The sequence below is a fragment of the Tachysurus fulvidraco genome, chromosome 24 (assembly GCF_022655615.1).
Source record: "Tachysurus fulvidraco isolate hzauxx_2018 chromosome 24, HZAU_PFXX_2.0, whole genome shotgun sequence".
NCBI lineage: Eukaryota > Metazoa > Chordata > Actinopteri > Siluriformes > Bagridae > Tachysurus > Tachysurus fulvidraco.
In genome coordinates this window covers 9,032,179-9,054,058 of record NC_062541.1, presented here as the reverse complement: position 1 = coordinate 9,054,058, position 21,880 = coordinate 9,032,179, and the positions used below count along the sequence as shown (strand labels likewise).

At 35.4% G+C, this 21,880-nt stretch overlaps 2 protein-coding genes across 3 annotated transcripts; both read right to left on the bottom strand.

Moving 5' to 3' along the window:
- Positions 1–3,328: 3,328 nt before the first annotated feature.
- Positions 3,329–5,177, bottom strand: LOC125140146 (progranulin-like). Its single transcript, XM_047807975.1, has 5 exons — positions 5,025–5,177; positions 4,536–4,670; positions 4,062–4,340; positions 3,849–3,986; positions 3,329–3,632 (listed from the first exon to the last, which is right to left on the bottom strand). Exons 2-5 carry the CDS (start codon positions 4,668–4,670, stop codon positions 3,540–3,542), a joined length of 645 nt encoding a protein of 214 aa, XP_047663931.1. The 5' UTR covers positions 5,025–5,177; the 3' UTR covers positions 3,329–3,539.
- Positions 5,178–9,135: 3,958 nt separating this feature from the next.
- LOC113661429 (progranulin-like) lies at positions 9,136–14,004 on the bottom strand. Of its 2 annotated transcripts, none has more exons than XM_027175637.2 (8): positions 13,851–14,004; positions 13,480–13,614; positions 13,038–13,310; positions 12,829–12,966; positions 11,004–11,159; positions 10,790–10,927; positions 9,604–9,831; positions 9,136–9,488 (listed from the first exon to the last, which is right to left on the bottom strand). In XM_027175637.2, exons 2-8 carry the CDS (start codon positions 13,612–13,614, stop codon positions 9,360–9,362), a joined length of 1,197 nt encoding a protein of 398 aa, XP_027031438.1. In that variant the 5' UTR covers positions 13,851–14,004; the 3' UTR covers positions 9,136–9,359. The 2 variants fall into 2 exon arrangements, with proteins under 2 accessions (XP_027031438.1, XP_027031439.1); XM_027175638.1 differs by having other exon boundaries at positions 13,038–13,193; positions 13,851–14,003.
- Positions 14,005–21,880: the final 7,876 nt, after the last annotated feature.

Sequence of the window (21,880 nt, the reverse complement as noted above, 5' to 3'; positions counted from 1 at the left end):
TTGTACTCAAGTAACAATGAAAGGTTTTGAAGGCAGCTCCGAAAATCATCAGATGTAAAAAATACTTCTGCAACTGTAGTATTTGGGTTAATACAACTTTATTTGATTACCACTGTAACTGAGTAGTTGTACTGTACTCTTACTACAGTAAATAAAGTCAAACATACTTTTTAGGAGTACTTTTTTTTTTTTTTAGGAGTACTCATTTTAAATTACTAAGATCTCTTATTCTCTCATCCAGCCATTTACTGTAGGCTATGTAATCAATCAAACACACTCCCACACATCCAACATCTAGTAACATCTGTGGTCACAATGTAGTTAATGTTATACCTATCCATATTAATTTAAAGATGAATAATCTACTGGAATAATAACTTCATACTTTTATCCTGTTAGTTCATCACATGACCCATTCCGGTGCTTTGACTTTGACTTACATTTTGGTTCCCACTTCCTTTGTCATTGTTAAAACATTAGAGCTGCACCACTCTGTGTGTAGTTTGTGATGCTACACAGGAAGTTCTAGATATTGGTATTGGCTTTGTTTGTTTGCTTGTTTATTTATATGCATCAAAATGAGAAAAAAGGCAAAAACACTGTGAAGATGTCCCCACTGATAAATGCCTCCTGAAGCAATTATATTGCCAGATAAGGTGAATTTGCAGAGAAATGATTTTATTAATTTTATTAATAATTGTATTAATTATTCTACAGTAAAATTGGTTGATCTTTATTTCCTTCACAGAACATGTCATGATTAAGTGATCTTAGATGGTTTTATCAACTAACATTTTAAAACATCCATCTTATAAGGGATTAAATAGCCTCCAGATTAAATAGCACAGTTATATTGCCAGAAATGATGACTTTGTAGAGGAATTTTTTTTTTTTTTTAGAAATCCACAAAATTAATGAATATCTTTGTAATTAACTGTAAAATCAATTTATCCTTTTTTATGGCTTAATAATCTTATTTTCTCTCATTCTTAAATTAAGAAGGGCTATAAAAAATGTAGCCTTATATTGTACTATTGTGTGAATAGTCATGAGCTTTAGGTGCGTGTCCACGAGACGCACACCTGACAAACGTGACCGTCACGTGCAATACTGCAAAGCCATCAGAACTTTTATCATCACTACTTTTATTTGACTGCCTTCATGATAACAACAAAACGCTGTGATTTTGGCAAATAAAGAAAATAACCAGGGTGTGCATTCAGACATCTGTGTCTGCTTGACCATCTTTCTGAAACACGTTACAAACATGAACTGATAACTCCGCCAATACTTATCACACGAACATGATACATATGTCTAATGAAAGCCTGAAATGTCTACTTTTAAATGAGGTAATTGAAATCGAAAGCAAATATTGTCTTTTTGTGTAATCTGTATGTAAGTAAGAGAGGTACAGTTTTTCTGGCTCGACCTCATTAGCGCTAATGTGATCCCACCTACCGCGTACGCGCCATTCATATGGAAATTACCTGACGCGGGCTATGCAAACAAGATCAACGCCCCCAAACAATGCTATAAGAAGCACCAACTTTTAACAGATTCCATTAAAGATTATATTGTTACTTTATTATTTATTTTAAGCATCTGTCTTGTAGTATAGTGTCTGTTTGCTCGGTCTCTTGTCTGGCACACAGGACTTTATGTGGATTTTAGGATTTTTTTAGTACTTATATCTTGTCTGGCACTGTTTGCACTAGTTAAATATTCTAAATAAACTACAAACACAAAATATACACAGTTATTTTGTCTTCACATTCTTTCTTGTAACTCCTCTCTCAGTCACACACTTACCTGAAAGGCTCATTATGCAGCTCATTATGCGGGCCTTTGTCTTCTAAGGTGTGAATTACATTAATATGCATGATAGTTGACGCCTACTTGTATATGCCCTTTTCAAACAAAAAGTGTCTTAGAAAATTTAAATCAATATATTGTTTTCTGTGAGCGAGTAAACAAGATGATTTTCACATAATTGTGAAGCAAAAACACTAGGATACAAGATCCACTTTTCAAAAGTCCTGTGAACCAATATAATGTTTCATTTTTCACTAACAATGCATAAACATTGTTTTCTCAAAAACACAATCATGTACATACATGCTGCACATATTATTGTAGTCCAGTTTGTGCTGATTACAGTGATGTTAGACTTTAGCCATTTATATCTTCATAAGCAACTGAAAGAAGCACAAATGTCAGGGTATGACAAAACTTCTCCAGGCCCAAAAATACCCTTAGACCCCAGAGGGTGAATAGAACAATAAAAACTAGATTCGCCAATCAATATTTCCTTCAATAATGGATTGCTGATATAAATATTTGTGTATAGGAAAATTTTAATTAAAACTGTAATTAGAATAATGTATAACATCAAGGGGAAAAAAATACCATTTTGATTAGTTCTTTTCTTACCATTTCTTAGTTGTTGTTGTTGTTGTTGTTGTTGTTGTTTCAATTTCCAGCATAACATTTATCATAAATCTCATAAACAAAAATGAGAAATATTTCTTTAAAAACCTTATAAACAGGAAGAATATTTATAAAGATCATTTAGGAAATTAAATTTTTTTGCCAAAATTGCAGAAGGAATCAACATGGACAGTTACATGTCTGGTCAGTTCAATCATACAGACCAGTATATTCTTGTGACTTGGAGGTTTGTTGGAGGAAAAGAGGACTTGCATCATGTGAGTACAATGCTAAGAATAAATCTGGGTCCATATTCATGAAATATCTTACTTCAAAGAGTTCCTCCGATTGACTAAATTCTAAAAAAATTCTGAGAAATGTGGGTGTTCCCTCTTAAAATGAAAGTGAAGATCAAAAAGGTATTCATAAAGGATCTTAAAAGGGCTCATAAGGTCCAAAAAGCTTAGGAGTAGCGAGGAAGACATTTAAGAGGACAATTTTTCCTATTTAGAATTTTTTTAAGCTAAACTAGGAGCTCTTTGACATCATTCTTAGACTCTTTATGCACTGACTACTGAGTTATATTTCCATAAACCATTTGTGACCAATAAAGAAATTTAGATTCAGCAGTTCATTTAATTAGAGGTTTCTGTAAAACCACAGTAAGTCTATTTTCTTTTTGATTATTGATAATTACAACAATAAATATTAATCTTCCACAACTCCAAAATATTTCATTATCCAGATACAGGAGCCTCGGGGATAATCATAAAAAATGTCTTCATTTTAACAGCAGGAATAAACAGAGAAATAAAATAGGAATAAAATAAAACTAAACAAAGAACTTGTTAAGTAATTAGGAACGCAACAATCATAAACTAAAAATAATGCACATACATTTTTTGGATTTAAATGATTTTTTAATAGGGTTGGGGATTGATCTGTTTATATTTGTAACATTTCTTATTTCTTCAAAATCAAAAATTATTAATGTGCTGTGTAACTGTTGATTGTGGCTTTACAAAAATCTAATCATGGACCTGAAGAAAGTTGTTGATCAAATACATTTGTGGACGTTTTATTGCCTTTTCCAATGAATAACCTTCTGCTCAAAGACCAATGTCACTCATGCAGGTTTTGCTCTCTTCATCACACTGAAAGCCGATGGGACAGCAGCCTGTCTCGCTCTGACAGCATGAATCCTGCAAAGATTAAATATGGTTAGTCATGCTACATGCATTATTTGGTTATTACGACACCCCCCTCCTTTTCCCACAATATTCCATATTCTCAAAACTACATAATAAGAATTTAACTTTATGTTTTCTTAATAAATAGATATGCAAGATATGTAGCAACAAGAGCTAGGAATTGCAAAACACTAAATTATAAAATGTGTTGTAATATTGGACTGGTACCTGAATGGTGATGCTCTGCATGGCAGCAATCTGTTGGGAAGCAGGAAATCTCAGTGCTCCTCTTAAACACTGGGTGGATGTGCTGTCACAGTGATAACCAAAGGGACAGCAGTGGATGCCATCAAAGCAGCACTGACCCTAAAGGAGCAGACAAAATATTATGATCATACTCATAAACCTATCACATTCATGATTTGCTGAAAAAATACCAACCAAACTGTATAGGCAGCATGACCACTGTCCATAAGGTGTTCTGCAGCACGTAGTACCATCAGGGCAGGTGTGGACATTGTCACAGTAAACCACAGCGACAGAAGGATTGTCAGAGTTCACTGGGGTTACAGGAGCTATTTTCTTTTCCCCCTCTGTGGATATCTGATGAGAATGAGGGATTTTATACCATGGAAGCCCCTTGTTTACACACAACTGGGACTGTAAGTCACATTGGTAGCCTTGTGGACAGCAGTGGGTCTTGTCAGGACAACACACAGCCTTAAAAAAAAACAGAGTTTATTTTAGAGAATACTTAGAAGGTTTAGATAGATAGATATATTCATATATAAGATTCAGTCATGATGCAACATTATTTTATCTTTATTATATAAGCTGCTATTTTCATAAGCACTTTTTAATACTAATTAAATTAATCAGCTTGAACAGAAGTTAATAGCTTTGGATTCTACATACATTTGGATATTGGCAGCATGCATATCCCATTTTAATTTGGCAGCAGGTATTTTTGTCTTGACATTCTGTCCCGTCCGGACAGACAATATTGGTAGAAACCAGCCCCACCATAAGCAACACTAACACAGCAATCATCTATATGAGGAGGAGAAAACAAAGCATTTTTATTTACCCATTGCCTGAAGCATATACAATAAAGTCCACCAAAAAAACACAAAAAAACCCCACAAAATAAATAATGCACAGTTCTACTTCTTATTATTCTTATAGCTGAATAATAATGAATAATACTATTTATCTAATAGCATTTAAATTAACAGCTATATCTTAAATAATATTTTTTAATATGTACATTAACATAAAAAGTAGAACTTCTGCACTCTCACTATACATATAAATCTAGACTAAGATTGTTAGGTATTGTCTAATCACATCAATCTAAATGCAATTGATTATGAAAAGATTTATAAGTTTCATTTCAACACTTGCCTTGATTTTGCAGTTTTTTTAGTATGTTCAGTCCCAGCTTCTAGAATGACTTTATTGACCTGCAAACACGTTCATTAGTCAGATGTGAACTTTGTTAAAAAGGAACTGACCCTTTTATATTCCTCTTGTCAATGTTGTTTGGAGAGATGGTGTAATGTAGGGAACTTCAAAAAAATGGGAGGAAACTTCTCATGCATGTATTGTACTCAAGTAACACTGAATGGTTTTGAAGGCAGCTCCGAAAATCATCAGATGTAAAAAAATACTTTTGCAACTGTAGTATTTGGGTTAATACAACTTTATTTGATTACCAGTGTAACTGAGTAGTTGTACTGTATTCTTACTACAGTAAATAAAGTCAAACATACTTTTTAGGAGTACTTTTTTTTATTTTTATTTTTTTTAGGAGTACTCATTTTAAATGACTAAGATCTCTTATTCTCTCATCCAGCCATTTACTGTAGGCTATGTAATCAATCAAACACACTCCCACACATCCAACATCTAGTAACATCTGTGGTCACAATGTAGTTAATGTTATACCTATCCATATTAATTTAAAGATGAATAATCTACTGGAATAATAACTTCATACTTTTATCCTGTTAGTTCATCACATGACCCATTCCGGTGCTTTGACTTTGACTTACATTTTGGTTCCCACTTCCTTTGTCATTGTTAAAACATTAGAGCTGCACCACTCTGTGTGTAGTTTGTGACGCTACACAGGAAGTTCTAGATATTGGTATTGGCTTTGTTTGTTTGCTTGTTTATTTATATGCATCAAAATGAGAAAAAAGGCAAAAACACTGTGAAGACGTCCCCACTGATAAATGCCTCCTGAAGCAATTATATTGCCAGATAAGGTGAATTTGCAGAGAAATTATTTTATTAATTTTATTAATAATTTTATTAATTATTCTACAGTAAAATTGGTTGATCTTTATTTCCTTCACAGAACATGTCATGATTAAGTGATCTTAGATGGTTTTATCAACTAACATTTTAAAACATCCATCTTATAAGGGATTAAATAGCCTCCAGATTAAATAGCACAGTTATATTGCCAGAAATGATGACTTTGTAGAGTAAATTTTTTTTTTTTTTTTAGAAATCCACAAAATTAATGAATATCTTTGTAATTAACTGTAAAATCAATTTATCGTTTTTTATGGCTTAATAATCTTATTTTCTCTCATTCTTAAATTAAGAAGGGCTATAAAAAATGTAGCCTTATATTGTACTATTGTGTGAATAGTCATGAGCTTTAGGTGCGTGTCCACGAGACGCACACCTGACAAACTTTGTCAGAACTTTGTCAAAATGGCTCAGATCTTTACACTTGCCCATTTTTTCTGCTTCCGACACATCAACTGATTAATTCAATCTATGCAACATTAGCCATACGTATGAAGCAAATTTACAGAAAGAAATAACTGCAGTCTCGCCGTCAAACAGATTTCTTGGTGTCATTATCAGACCCAGAAGTGTACGTGAGTTGGAACTGTGACCATGGATAACGAAAAGGGTCACACATGTTCAAAAGGTGGTTTAAATAAAGTTATGTTGAATAGAATATTTTATGTTTTTGTGCACATGACAAAACAATTATAATGCTCAAATGGAAAGGTAACCAAGGTAAAATTTTACTAGATACTTACAGACTCGACTAAGTAATGTTTTATATATGCACATATCTGTTCCTATTCTTAAACTTGTTCTGTTAATTTTTCATCAATATCCGGGTTATTTCTGGGTGGAATGAATTATGAAATTTTACAAAAAGTTTATAGACAGTGTCATCTGAAATGTATGAGATGCTGCACTGCCATTAGAACAGCTAAATTCATTTCACTTTCATTTCACTGTCCACTTATAACAGCAGACCTTCCATTGTGACTTTGCCCTTAAATCTGCTCCACTTTCAATGTAAACATACAAGAACATCCATCTTAAACTTTGCAAATATATCTAACAAAATTATGTTTTAGTTTCCTGTAAACGATTAACTGGGGTCCACTCCAGGGTGTATTTTACATGCCATAGCAGCCATAAGACAATTATTGAGTGTCTATGCTTTAAAGGTTGATAGTAAAATTGACTCAAATTTTGTAAGGTCACACTCTGAGCGGTCTTTATGTATACACTGGTCTATTAGTTATATGCAATGCATAACCTTAGAGTTAAATTAATAAAAAAAATCTATTACAATGCACATCCACTCATCCATTTGCTTTAGCACTTATCATTCACAGTGTTGCAGGGAGCCTGAAGGCTATCCCTCTCTGGGATTAAGGCTTGGGACATCCAGGATAGGGTGCTGACGCATTACACAGGACACAATCTCTCTCTCTCTCTCTCTCTCTCTCTCTCTCTCTCTCTCTCTCTCTCTCTCTCTCTCTCTCTCTCTCTCTCTCTCTCTCTCTCTCTCTCTCGATGAGAACATGCAAACTCAACCAGCCAAGCAATATTTATTTGTCCCATTTGGCTTTCCATAGTCGGGGTTGCGGCTTATAACAGTTTTATATAAGCAACCAAGTTTATTACTTTCGGTTTCTTTTGATTTTTGTGCTTTGCTAAGCTACGGTGCTAACTTCTTTCTGCTATTTGTTATTTGTTTGTAGTGTTTGCTTGTTATTGTCTGTTTTGTTAGTGTTTGGGTCACATATCACGTGACGCAAACCTAGGTAGGGCCAGTGACTTTAAAGGTTAGACATCTAAACATATGATGCCCTCTACTGACAAGCTGAAATACTACTTTTTGTAAGTGAGCCAAAATAACATTTTACACCACCTCTATAGTCTATATCTCTGTATGCATGCCTTCTCTAAACTATTTCCATAGACTTGGAAGCCCAAACAAGGGGCTTGTTTGGGCCTCCTCACCCCAAATCTAATGGAAAGCCTTATGAGAAGAGTGAAGGATATTATAACTAAAATGGGGTGACTAAATCTGTAATGTAACTCTGCAAATTTTAACTTTGTAAAAATTAATGAAGTTTTTTCATGAAGTATGAAAATCAGGAAATACTAACAAATAGAGAAATTAATATAATAGGAGAAATTAAATATTATTTTAATAATACGGTGTGCATATGGCAGGGTGCCAAGAAAGGAGCTATGATACTGTATGAGGATGTCAGGAGTGGCAGAGAAGTATGTTAGAGTAGTTCAGGATATGTATGAGAGGAGTATGACAGCAGTGAGATGTGCTATAGGTGAGACAAAGGGGTTCATGGTAAGAGGTTTGGCTACATCAAGGATAGGCTTTGAGTCCTTTCTTGTGTGCTATGGTGATGGACAGGTTGAGAGATGAAGTCAGACAGGAAACGCTGGAACAGTGATGTTTGTGGATTAAATCGTGATATGTAGTGAGAGTAGGGAGCAGGTGGAGGAACACCTGGAAGTGTGGAGGTCTGCTTTGGAAAGAGAAATGAGTCGATTTTAGTGAGGTAACAGGGGGCTGAAGTCAAGAATGTGCAGGAGTTTAAATATTTGTGGTCAACCATCCAGTGTGACGTGGAGTGTAAAAAATCGGTGAAGAGGCGAGTGCAGGTGTGTTGGACTGGGTGGAGAAAAGTGTCAGGAGTGTTGTGTGACAGAAGAGTGTCAGCAAGAATTAAAGGAAAGGTGAACAAGTCAGTAGTGACACCAGCTATGCTGTATGGGTTAGAGACTGTAGCGGTGAGGAAAAGACATGAGGCAGAGATGGAGGTAGCAGAAATGAGGATGTTGAGGTTCTCTTTAGGAGTGATGAGGATGGACAGGATTAGGAACAAGCACATCAGAAGGACAGTTGGGGTCAGAGAGGCCAGATTGAGATGGTTTGGACATGTACAAAGGAGGGAAATGGTTATATTGGTAGAAGGATTTTTGGAGATGGAGCTGCAAGGTAAGAGGTCAAGAGGAAGGCCAAAGAGGAGATATATGGATGTGTTAAATGAGGACATGAAGGTAACTGGTGTGAGTAGACAATGCTGAGCATAGAGTTAGGTGGAAAAAGATGATTTGCTGTGGCAACCCCAACTGGAAAAGCTAAAAGTAGTAGAAGAAGATTAATAATATGATTTACAATAAAGAATCAAACTAGAAATAATGAACATAATGCAAATTTGTGATTAAAGTCATTTTTTATTAATTGGCATATACAATTAGTTATTTATGTTTGCAATTGATTTTTGTTCCTTCAAAATAAGAAAAGAATAACATGTAAATGCACCTGCATATTATAGAAAAGCAAAACTTTAAAGTTTAAAAAATGACCATTTTTGACCAAATAAAATGCTCTTTATTATGTTTGCTTTTTTTGGTGAACTTGGTTCAAGGAAGGAAAATTCAGCGAAGCAGGGCTTCCTTTGTGAGAAGAGCCGGAATGCTTGAGACGCCTTTTTTGCATTGAGTAAATGTAGAATTGCAGTCATAGCCATATTCACAACAGTGCTTTCCATCCTTACAACACTGACCCTTTAAAAGAACATACAACATAATAGAAGAATGTGTTAAAATTCCAGGAATATAGTGTGTCTCCCTCTCTCTCTATATATATATACACCAGAGATATAGATAGAGCTATAGATACCAGAGGATATGGACAGCATGCCCACTGGCCGATTAGTGACTTGCAGCAGCTGTGTCCGGCTGGACAATACACTTTGTCACTGCAGTGTATAACGCTGTCCTGATTCTGAAGATTTAACATGGACTTCAGAGGAGACAAGTGTTCAAAGTCTTTCACACAGGTTTTACTCTTCTCATCACAGTGAAACCCGATGGCACAGCAACCTGTCTCACTTTGACAGCACTGATCCTGCAGAGAATAACCATGTTTAGTCGTTTGTACAGACTTTGCTTGGATATGAAACAACACACTGACCACGAATAACCAATATTTTATATTCCTGAAAGTATCTATTTGGTTGGGTGAGAAGTACCTTTCCATTAGTCGCACTGGAGTTCAAGATTACTAACAATAATGAACTAAGACTTAGAAGGGTTATGCACTATTAAGGTCTAAGCATATTAGGGAATATGGTATGTAAGCATACGGCTAAAACACAATTTGATGAAGATGTCTTTAAATGGATAAAAAAGTCAGGGAAATGTGCTTAACTCTAAATACATCTGAATTTTATAATTGATGGGAAGTCCATTAATATATAGAGTAGAGCAACGTCTTGCCAACATCAAAACTGCTTATGGTCACTTACTGTAGCATTATGGGTTGTTGTATAATTAAATGAAACTGTGAAGCAATTATCATATTATTAGACTGACAATACTTCAAACAGTTTGTATTAGAACAAGTACTAGAAGTTGCAAAGCAAGAAAAATTCCAGTGTTTCATAAGATTTGATTTCAAAATTCCAGACAATCATGTCCAACTGTTATTTGGCAGGCATCAGAGTTGCAATGACATCTAGTATAGCTGTGGATATAAATGTTGCATACAGATGGTTTTGCAATTTACCTGAAAGAAAAACTAAAATTGCACAATGCTGCAACAAAAAAAAACAAAAAACGATCTAAAACTTTCAAAATAAGGAAATAATAAACTTTTGGTTGATAACAGAAACTATCACATAATTTTCCATAGCTGCATCTTATGTATTTGTATTTTTTTTCTCAAAACAAACCCTTTCATAGGTCACAGATTTTATTCATCTTCCTTCCCTTATGCATCCTCTCATTTTATAGCTTGCCCTTTGCAAATGTTTGACAATATTTACATAACAAAGAAATATAATAAAGGGATATGGTTATTGCACCTGAATGGTGTTGCTCTGCATCGCAGCAATCTGTGGAGATGCAGGAAAACTCAGTGCTCCAGCGAAGCAGCGGGTGGATGTGAAGTCACAGCGATAAAGAAAGGGACAGCAGTGAATGCCATCAGCACAGCACTGACCCTAAAGCAGAAGACAAAAATATTATGATTGTATTTGTGAGCCTACCTCAGTCATGATTTGCTGAAAAAATACCTACCAAAATATATACGCAGCATGTCCATTGCCTGAAAGAAAACCTACAGCATGTTGTACCACTAGGGCAATAAGAGAAGTTGTCACAGAAAACCACAGAAGGGTTGTTAGATTTCACCAGAGGAGCAGGAGCTGTATTCCCTTCATCCTCTGCAGGTATCTAAGGGGAAAGCCAACATTTACCATCATTTTATAAATTAATATAAAGAGATATCAGTTTTCATTTTAACGTATTAAGTCCCAGTATTCATTAGCTGGTTGGAGACTCAGTTATACATACTGGCAATTATACATCATTACATACATTATACATCATTAAGCAAGTGAAAAAGCATACATCTAAATACATAATTTGCTGAAATGTAGATAGTTTTTGAAAAAAAAAAAAAGCAAGTGGGTAAGGAAAATTACTTGTATCACAACAATGCCACTATTTTTTTTTAACAGTGTTGTGAAAACCATTGAGAAATAGTGGAGAGCAAAGTCTTGCCCATGTCCATATTTCTTATGGTGAACATACAGTTGTGGTGTGGCTTATTTTGTAATGCGATTTGTAATTCTGCTGGAGGTGTTACTTTAACGTTATTAAACAGTATAAAACGTTTTTTGTTTTTTTGTTTTTTTGCCAAGGCAGTTTGATGTTGGTGAAATCTGAAATCTTGACCTTCTGACCTGTAGCTTAGAAACCTTAACCACAGAACAAACACTACCCTCCAGTAGTTTACAGCGATTCAACCAAGTCTCCCAACAAAGTAATTCACACTAAAGAAGAAATCCCAGTGCTTTACTAAACTGAAGTTTTTACCAGCATATACACTTACATCAAACAGGGTTTGCATTCAACTGACTGATACTAAAAAGGCACAAAGGTATACACTAATTTGCAGACATTAACTTAAAATGACTCTTCATATTTCTCATAATATCCCACAATACATAGTGCTTTTATTATTTTACTGTACAGCTTGGCACTGCTCTCATTATACAGTAATTTATGGTACTATGTGAAGTAATTAGCCAGGATTGTGCTGTAAATAAGTTAGGGTAAATGATGACATGGTCTTATTGATAGTCATTGTGTTCAGAGTTTGTCATATTATCTGTACTTTCACAAATTTTTAAGCAGGTTTTTTCATCCCTGGGTAACTGCTAAGTCAAATGGACATTCATAGAGAAATGTCTGTATAGTTTAACAGTTAAAATTGTTATTCAAGTAAATACATGTGTATATTCACTGATATGGTAAAGCTTTTCTAAAGGAACTGTTTATTTTATTGTCCCACCAAAGGAAAGTTGCATTTTTTGTCATATTATTATGTTGAGTAAAAACTTTAAGATATGCTAAAGAACCAGACAAAAATCTATGGAGATTCCTTAAAAGATTTTTGCAATAACAACAAAACAAACAAAAAATCATTAATATAGAAAATTGTCTTGTGTTCATGCAGAAATCTGTTATTTTCACAGGATTTTTTAAAAAAAAAACAAGAATGAATGAAACTGAATATTATTTTGAATGTAAGTGGTTTGTTATTTTCCTATATCACTATGTCCCTATGTGTTTTATTCATTCATTCATTCATTCATTCATTCATTCATTTTCTACCGCTTTATCCGAACTTCTCGGGTCACGGGGAGCCTGTGCCTGCCCCCCTATGTGTTTTATTCCTTTCATAAAACAAACATACACTATCCTTGTGCACATATTTGATTAATGAAACATCTTACTTCCCCAATCCACCAATTTTCATTTCTTGTCGTTTTGCTAACGTTTTATTTGTTTAACACTTTATTGACAAAAGAGCAAAGGTTATTGCTCAGACTTGTACCTGAATGGCGATGCTCTGCATGGCAGCAATCTGTTGGGAAGCAGGAAATCTCAGTGCTCCTCTTAAACACTGGGTGGATGTGCTGTCACAGTGATGACCAAAGGGACAGCAGTGGATGCCATCAAAGCAGCACTGACCCTAAAGGTGCAAGCAAAATATTATGATCATACAAACCTATCACATTCATAATTTGCTGAAAAAATACCAACCACAGTGTATGGGCAGCATGACCACTGTCCATAAGGTGTTCTGCAGCACGTAGTACCATCAGTGCAGAAGGAGAAGTTGTCACAGTAAACCACAGAAGGATTGTTAGATTTCACCAGAGGAGCAGGAGCCTTGTTCTCTTCCCCCACTGCAGGTATCTGCGAGGAAAAAGGTATTTTATACCATGGAAGCCCCCTTTTCTCACAGAGCTGAGTCTCTGCATTACACTGGTAGTCTGGTGGACAGCAGTGAGCCTTATCTGGACAACACACAGCCTTACAAATACACAATGTTTAATTCATAGGATTCTTATACAGTTCCACAGAAAGTTTTATACATGTTATATATACTTTAACTGGATGCAGCATTAAATTAGCATTATAAATAATCATTTGCCACAAACGTCAAATGTTAAAGAAGTAAATAGCATTGATTTCTGCTTACAGTTGGATATTGGCAGCATGCATATCCTGTTTTAATTGGGCAGCAGCTATTTTTGTCTTGACATTCTGTCCCGTCTGGACAGATAATTCTGGCAGAAACCAGCCCCACCATAAGCAACACTAACACAGCAATCATCTATATGAGGAGGAAAAAACAAAGCATTTTTATTTACCCATTGCCTGAAGCATATACAATAAAGTCCCCAAAGAATTCTAAGTAATATATATTAATCTACAATCATTTATCAACATGTAGAAAGCAGCTGAGTTATTTAAAATCGCATCAACATAAATTAAGTAAATTATTTTTTCTATTAATTAAGTTTTCTTTGTGTAAAAAAAAAAGTGTAAAAATTCAATTGCAACACTTGCCTTGCATGGGATGTGGATTGGTTGTTAGCGATATACGTCTGTACGTTTCAGTGCCAGCTTCTCAAATGAATGCGTTAATCCAAAACCACACTCACCAAACAGATGTGAGCTTCCACATGCAAAAGAAAGAGGAACTGACCCTTTCATTTCCCTCTTGTCAGTGTTATACAGACGAACATTTTAATGTATGACAGTTCTGAAATAAGACTCAAAGAACAATTCGCATTTAACATAAACTAAATGATTTCCACAGTCGTTCTGGTACGGAAATGGTTGAGAAATTGTACTAAAGTATTGGTTTTTTGGGGTATTTCCTTGAGTATTATTGAAATTGAATATGTGTACTGTACATCACTTGAACATGAAACCCATCATTTACATTACAGCGATCTGTGTGTGTTTGACACGTATAAGCCTGCAGCGGTGTGCATAAGGATGAACTTGGAGGATCCTGCACTAGGAGGATCTTGCACTACCTCAGTAAAATGTTACAATATGCTGAAGTAAACACTAAAGTACATTTGAAGATCAATTTGTTCTTCCTTGCAAGAATTTACAAGTTTTACAATATGTACACAATTTTTTACAACAGTGTGTAAGTTTTCATAGTTAAACATTTTATTTGATAATGCCATGTCAGTCTAGCTTCAATTCCAGAATCTAATGTATTGTTACTAGCTTGGCAGGAAGTTTTCAGGCAAATTCAATGCAAATAGTTGCACAATGAAATGTGGCATACATTTCTACATTTTATCACTCAAAAACAATGTTTTTAATTCCATTTTATTTCCTAAGTACATTTACAAGGAGAAGGCCTTTGAGTGCATTTACTGACTGGAAACCCCTGTTTTTCATTAAGTACATTTTTGAAATGTTATAGCACTGTATATATCATAGTATCAAATCACATTATTTTCTGCACCACTCCGATGATAGTGTTAGAAACATCACAATACTTCACTCAGTTTTAGGTGATCAAACACAGTACCCATTTTAACATGTCTGTCCATGTTATTCTTACTGTTATTGACATATTATCTACAGTCTCACTATCTTATGACTCATTTCCCTTTTTTATTTTGGTCAATAAAATTAACATACCCTAGTGGTTAAATTGTATATTTAACACTGTGAAGAAAACAACTAAAAACAAAAAGTGCCTGTGCTTTTAGGACCGTTGCATTAGAGAATAATTTTGAACGTTTAAGGCTTTAGACTTAAGGGCAGTAACACTCCATAATACACATATCTGAAAATATTAAAAAATGTTTTATATTGCTCTAAAATTTGACTTGTTTTAAAAGGGGGACTCAGTAACCTCCTTTCTGATTTTGACACTGAGGTATGTTCTGAATTATGTTCTGAGGTATGTTCAGAATATTGATCAATTACACTGTTCATGTTACAAATCTCATGAATTATTTTGTTTGAAGAATTCAAGTTAAGCAAATGTAGTTATATTTACTTAATAATGAGCATATAATACGAAAATTATATGAAGAAAACGTAAAGAATGATATACAAACAGCTCTGATGAACATATAGAAGTAATTTGTTGCTCTGTACATGAAAGTAAAGAAAAGATGCCTCAGCATCGACAAAATTAAACTGAAAGTGTTAAAAAAAAAAGTTGGTTCCTCAAATACTGTGTTGGAGAGAAAATGTTTCAGCAGAGCTAAATTCAGAGCCACTGTGGTTACTTTTTATAATAGGGTGTGGCAACAAATTAATGTAGTCTAATATGAGACTAATAAACATTTCCAGGCCACACACAAGTATCACTTTGTCACAATTTAAAGGTGAATTAAGAAGGACTAGTCAAAGTTTGTCAAAATTAGGTCTTTAATGCTTAAGTAGGTGGATTTATATCCTTTGGATTTAGTATGTGTATTTATACCCTTAAAAAAGAGATAAATACCTGGCTAGCATTGTGCTAATGTTGCTTGTTAGAAAACCCAAATTTAAAAAAAGAGGTATGTGTGGTATGTAATTAATTTTTGTAATTTTTTTACATTGACTGCTGTCTTTCATAGATAAAACAACAATTCATAAGTTCCTATCATCAGTGAATAGTGAGATTGTATGCTTTTGGTACATGGCTTAGATTAGCATCCCCCTCAGCAGGCGATGAAACAGAAAATGGGGGAATTGCATATTCTATAAGGTCTGTTAACATTCTGAAAAGACTGTTTATGTATTTTTTTAGTTTTAGCTCCCCCCCCCCCTGATGGACTACCCCTACCGTTTGTACCTATAGGTGCTAATGGACAGAGGAGAGAGGAGATATTCCAGAGAAATCAACAACTGTCTAGAGTTAGGTGGAAACAGATGGAAACAGATAGGTTCGCTGTGGATACCCTAAAGGGAAAAGCCGAAAGTAGAAGAAGATGAGTTGTGCTCAAAAGTTTGTATACCCTGAAAGGATGAAATTGTTAAACATTGCCATTTATTTGTAAATAATTACTGATAATACAAAATAATTTTTCCTTATTTAAGGATAGTGGTCATGGCCAGTCATCCAGTCTTTCTGCAGGAGAGACTGCATCTACTGTGCCCAGTTTGGGTTTTCAGCACTTATGTCTGCTTAGGTGGCCGTAACAATACACAATCCAGGCCACAAACAGTGCCTTGTGCTGGGTAGTGGTGGCTATCTTCCAGGCCCATGAGGCACGCTGTGTGGCTCACTCCACTAAGGGTATCCCTTAGTCCAGCACTCTGGCTAGGGGTGTTCCTGTTCAGGATATTTGTATTGCAGTGGGTAGGTCCACTCTGCACATCCATATCAGATTCTATAACCTAAACATTTCCATTTCCATTTTACATTTACAGCACTTGGCAGACACCCTTATCCAGAGCGACGTACAAAAGTGCTTTTAAGTCTCTATCATTGAATACATTAACACTGGTTCACTAGGTTACAGACTTCAGATACCATGAGCCTAAAGCACTGTTCAAAGTTTTATTTATTTATTTATTTTAAATATACACACATACAATAAACAGGGGAGAAAGTGCTAGTTCAAGTATTGCATGAAGAAGTGGGTCTTCAACCGTCATTTGAAAGTAGCCAGTAACTCAGTTGTCCGGACCCCTAGGGGAAGTTCATTCCACCACCTCAAAAACCACCAACAGAAAAGAGTGTTGTTGTATACCTACCTCTTACCCTGAGAGATGGTGGGACCAGTTGAGCAATGCTGGTAGCTCTGAGGTTGCAAGGTGTGTTGCGAGGAGTGACGAGGGCTTTGCGGTAAGAGGGAGCTGGTCCGTTTTTGGCTTTGCAGGCAAGCATCAGTGTTTTGAACCTAATGCATGCAGCTACCAGAAGCCAGTGTAGGAGGCCCAGCATCTGGGTGGTATCTGAGAACTTAGGCAGGTTGAAATAAAGTCGTGCAGCTGCATTTTGGATAATTTGCAGAGGACGAATTGTGTTCATAGACTTGCCAGCATTGAGTCGCAATAGCCCAGTCTTGAAATGACAAATAGACTGAACAAGTACCTGAGCAGCCTGTGTGGACAAAAATGGCAGAATCCTAATGTTGTAGAGAAGGAACCGGCATTAGTGTGTCACATTAGCAAGGAATGTTGATTGTTCATGATTACCCCAAGGTTGCAAGCTGTGACTGAAGGGGAGATCAGATTATGTTATGCAGGGATATTGCAAGATCATGACCTGGGTACAAATCACCTGGGATGGTCAGCAGTTCAGTTTTACTAGGATTGAGCTTCAAATTATGAGTCATCATCCATGATGATATGTCCGCCAGACATGCTGATATCCAAACAAAAGATGTATCTGAGGGTGGGAAGGAAGAGATAAGTTGAGTATCATCAGCATAGCAGTGGTAAGAGAACCCATGTAACACATAACTTTACCAAGAGAGGGGGTATACAGAGAGAAAAGGAGAGGACCAGCAGATAGTCTGTGCGGAGCAGATGCCACTCCCCTCAATATTGTCTGATATGAGCGACCTGGACTCCACGTCTGGGTCCTGTGTCTTACAGGGCTAGTGACCTGATTTCACATATAACTTCAGACACCGCTTCCCCAGGGTGAGTTTCCATAACTTTAGCCATGACACAGTGTCTTGTTCACTTCTCAGGGAACCGGGTTGCGAACGTAACTGTGTGTAATGTTGTCATGTTGTTGATGCTGAGTTTGTATGTAGCTCTGTTTGCCATAGTCTAGTTCATACCCTGAATGTTGTTCCTGTTTTGTTTCTGCTCACAGTTTTAGTCTGTAACCTGGTGAACCAGTGTTAATGTATTCAGTGGTAGAGACTTAAGAGCACTTTTGTACGTCACTCTGAATAAGTGTGTCTGGCAAATGCAGTAAATGTAAATGTAAATGTAAATGTAAAGGTAGTTTTTTCACAATAAAGAAAATTTCACTGTTCACAATAAAAGTCTGCACCTGCTTCTGTCTTCTCCTCCTATCCACAATAAGACACAATACTAATCAACAAAAATTGTGACAAGCTGCATGAAGCTAAAATGAAATGATGCACAACTGTATTATCATTTGTATCCTACATAATCTTTTACATTAACTGCGAATGTTTTAAGAAAGAAAGAATACATTTCATTACATTATTATTATTATTATTATTATTATTATTATTATTATTATTATTATTATTATTTACAATAAAGTGAGTTTTGCATTAAAATGTTGAAATTATTATCTATGGTGATTATACAGATCATAAAGATATTCTATATCTAATCTCTACTACATTCACATTTTCTGATTATACAAGTGAATGCTTTATTGAATGCTAAAATGATGAATGCTAAAATTCTTTATTTAAAACTGACATATATTATGCCGTTTATGCTAAACAGATTTCCAGAATAGGTTTAAACATTTTATTGTCAGCCAACAAGCATTTACACTATTATCCTCTAGATGGCAGCATTGTAACATATAAGTAGTGAATGCCTTAAGCAGTGGGGTTCTGTTTGCATTTATAAAAGTGAAGAAACAAAAAAAACTAGGCACAAGATGGACACATACTCGGCATATAATCAAACAATGTTAGCCTTGAATATGCATTAAGTGGAATAAGTAACAAGTCAGAATTTATATTATTCTGCAATGTCAGTGAAACTTGTTACAGGAGTGAAAAATGTACATAATCCACTGAACCCAAAACACTGGGAGTTTGAAGGGTTAATTTAAGGTTGTGGAGTTGGTGAGTTTGACAGGCCAAATGCATTAGGTTTACTCAGGAGTATTTTATTCAGTGGTTTGAACTGCATGACACTCGCTGTGCCATTTGTGTGGAGCTCAGCTCCTCCACACTGACACTGTGCAGGATGGAAAGATGTGGCCTGAGCCAGGAGAGGCTGGAAAGAGGCCACTGTGACTCTGCAACAGTCAGTCTCTGAGGCAGATCTTCAGGCCTGACTACACACACACACACACACACACACACACACACACACACACACACACACACACACACACACACACAGACACACACACACAGACACACAGACACACACACACACACACACACACACACACACACACACACACACACACACACACACACACACACACACACACACACACACACACACACACACACACGTGAAAAATGAAGATGGCATGGAAACTCATATAAATTGTAGACATGGATTTCTGAGTGTCTGAGGGACAAATTAAAAATATTTCCTCATGTCATTTTATTAAAATGTTTAGATTTTTCTAGTTTATGTTCCATTAGTCACTTCCAGTAAATTTGTCAAAACTCTGCACACAGTTAGGCCATCAGTGCTATTTGCAAGCAAAACTATTAATTAATTTTATTATATTTGAACAAAATATGTTCAGCAAAAATAAGAAAATCTTTATTTATGAAATATCCTAAACTTACATGGCCAAAACCATGGTTTCTTTCTCCCTTTGTTTTTGTTTTCTTTCTTTCTTTTTTAACTTTCACTTTTCTTATTAACTATTCCACTATGTCCTTCAGAAACACTGGAAAATCCTTTGGGGAAAAACCTAAAGGTAGAAATGCCAGTATTCTGACAGTTCCACAACCTCAGAATTTGAACTTAATATGTATGGGACCATTTTTAAATCCAATTTCTACAATTATTTTGTTTCTACTTTCCTATGATATTTTTAACCAATTATTTACTACAGTATAAAATCTCTCTCTCTCTCTCTCTCTCTCTCTCTCTCTCTCTCTCTCTCTCTCTCTCTCTCTCTCTCTCTCTCTCTCTCTCTCTCTCTCTCTCTCTCTCTATCTCTCTCTCTCTCTCTTGCCTAATTTAAACAATTGTGACCCTGACAGGGAAGATACTAAGGATAAATTAATATATACTGTTTGTTCATATTAATGAACCTGGTAATTGTTTATCTTTTGAGCTTCATACCTGCTTGCTCACTCTTGCCCAAATGGGAGCCCTAAAACTTTTCTGGCAAGCAAAATCATTCTATTTATTTATTTTTTTATTTTAGTTTATGCTTTACTTTTGCTGCTGCTGTAAAAAAAACAATCACTATCACTTGGCTTGCTGGTGTTTCTTCTGCAGTAGTACCACTTCCTCTATGAACTTTAACTCTTCCTCCTCTAGCTCTAGCTCTGAATCCTCCTCCTGTTGCTCTAGTCCAAATATTTCCTTCACTCTTGCTCTAACTCTTCCTCCTGTCACTCTAGCTCTAGATCTCCCTCCTGTAGACCTAGCTGTAACACTTTGGTCCTGTCACTCTAGGTCGCTCTCTTCCTTCTGTAGCTCTAGCTCTAATATTTCCTCCTGTCACTCAAGCTTTAATTCTGCCTCCTGTAGATTTCCTCTAATTCTTCCTCCTGTAGCTCTAACTCTTCACCTAGTATCTTTAACTCTTCCTCATCTGCTCAATTTTTTCATAAAGTAGCTCTTCCTCTTCCTCTTCCTCTCTCCAGTAACACTTACTGAAAAAGTTGCATTCCCCTTATCATATTGAACTTAGAAATTTGAATATTGGTGAGCCATCTGTGTCTGGGACCCCACAATATCACTAGCTATTCATGGGAGTATGTGAGCTCATGCATGCAGAAGTGGGTGGATAGCACTTTCCTCCGAGGGTGTTAGGTAGCCCCCAGAGAACACATAAGCAGCAGTTTTAAAATTTGCGGTTGGTTGATAGCTGTTGTGAGATAGAGCTGCCTGATGGGTGGGAACTGTCTATAACTAAATTATAGAGAAGACAGAGGAAATAAATATTCTGACACATACCAAGTACTGGTATATATTTTAAAAATATATTTTAAAAAATGAGCTTCTAAAAATTTAAAAACCTCACTCATTTACTTATATATTCTAAATTATGTATGGTTTATTTACATAATTAAAATTGCAAATTCAAATAATATTGTGTTGATCTATACACTGGAAGTATGTTGTCTAAAATTTTCTGAGAAGAACAAGCCTTTTAACCTCTCTGAAAAATTCATTCTGTCGTCAGAGGAATGCCATTTAGTCTGTAAATTCTAAATTAATTTTTTTATGTTGTTGTAATTCTAACAATTATATTTGCCTCATATTGTTCTATTTTTGATTACCTTCTTTTTCCATTTTCTTTTTCTCATTGATGATAAACTATATACAATTGTAGTATCACATTAAATTTAAATATAGGCAGTAATTTGGGAATATTGCAGGATGAAAGATTCTCAATCACAATGTTTTTTGTATATTTTGTGATTTTGGTGTGCTAAGACTCATTGAAGTAACAATTACAATTTTTAAATTAAATTTAGATGAGTAAATGGCAGATAAAAAAAATTCTACCAACTCCAGCTGTTGGGCTGATATAATGATGATGCTGATAATGAGACTATGGAAATGATTTACTTTGCATTCTGGACCAGCTGAAGCTTTCTTAATAAGGCAGCAGGGAGCAACGTGTTACAACAGACACATCTAATGGTTATGATACCATGCACTAGTTTCCCCATTTCTTTAATCATTTTTACTTTATATGTTTCTCAAATACACTTGTGTTGTGGCAGCTCTTGCCTGAACACTGACTGTTGGTC

What these genes read in the sequence shown, in the direction of transcription:
- LOC125140146 (XM_047807975.1), bottom strand. Translation starts at nt 4,670, where the DNA reads ATGATTGCTGTGTTAGTGTTGCTTATGGTGGGGCTGGTTTCTACCAAT. An exon ending in CATGCTGCCTATACAGTTTG is followed by an intron (nt 3,987 to 4,061) that starts GTTGGTATTTTT and finishes CTGCTCCTTTAG; the next exon opens with GGTCAGTGCTGCTTTGATGG. An exon ending in TGCAGAGCATCACCATTCAG is followed by an intron (nt 3,633 to 3,848) that starts GTACCAGTCCAA and finishes TAATCTTTGCAG; the next exon opens with GATTCATGCTGTCAGAGCGA.
- LOC113661429 (XM_027175637.2), bottom strand. Translation starts at nt 13,614, where the DNA reads ATGATTGCTGTGTTAGTGTTGCTTATGGTGGGGCTGGTTTCTGCCAGA. An exon ending in TGCAGAGCAACACCATTCAG is followed by an intron (nt 9,832 to 10,789) that starts GTGCAATAACCA and finishes TATTCTCTGCAG; the next exon opens with GATCAGTGCTGTCAAAGTGA. An exon ending in CATGCTGTCCATATCCTCTG is followed by an intron (nt 9,489 to 9,603) that starts GTATCTATAGCT and finishes GTTCTTTTAAAG; the next exon opens with GGTCAGTGTTGTAAGGATGG.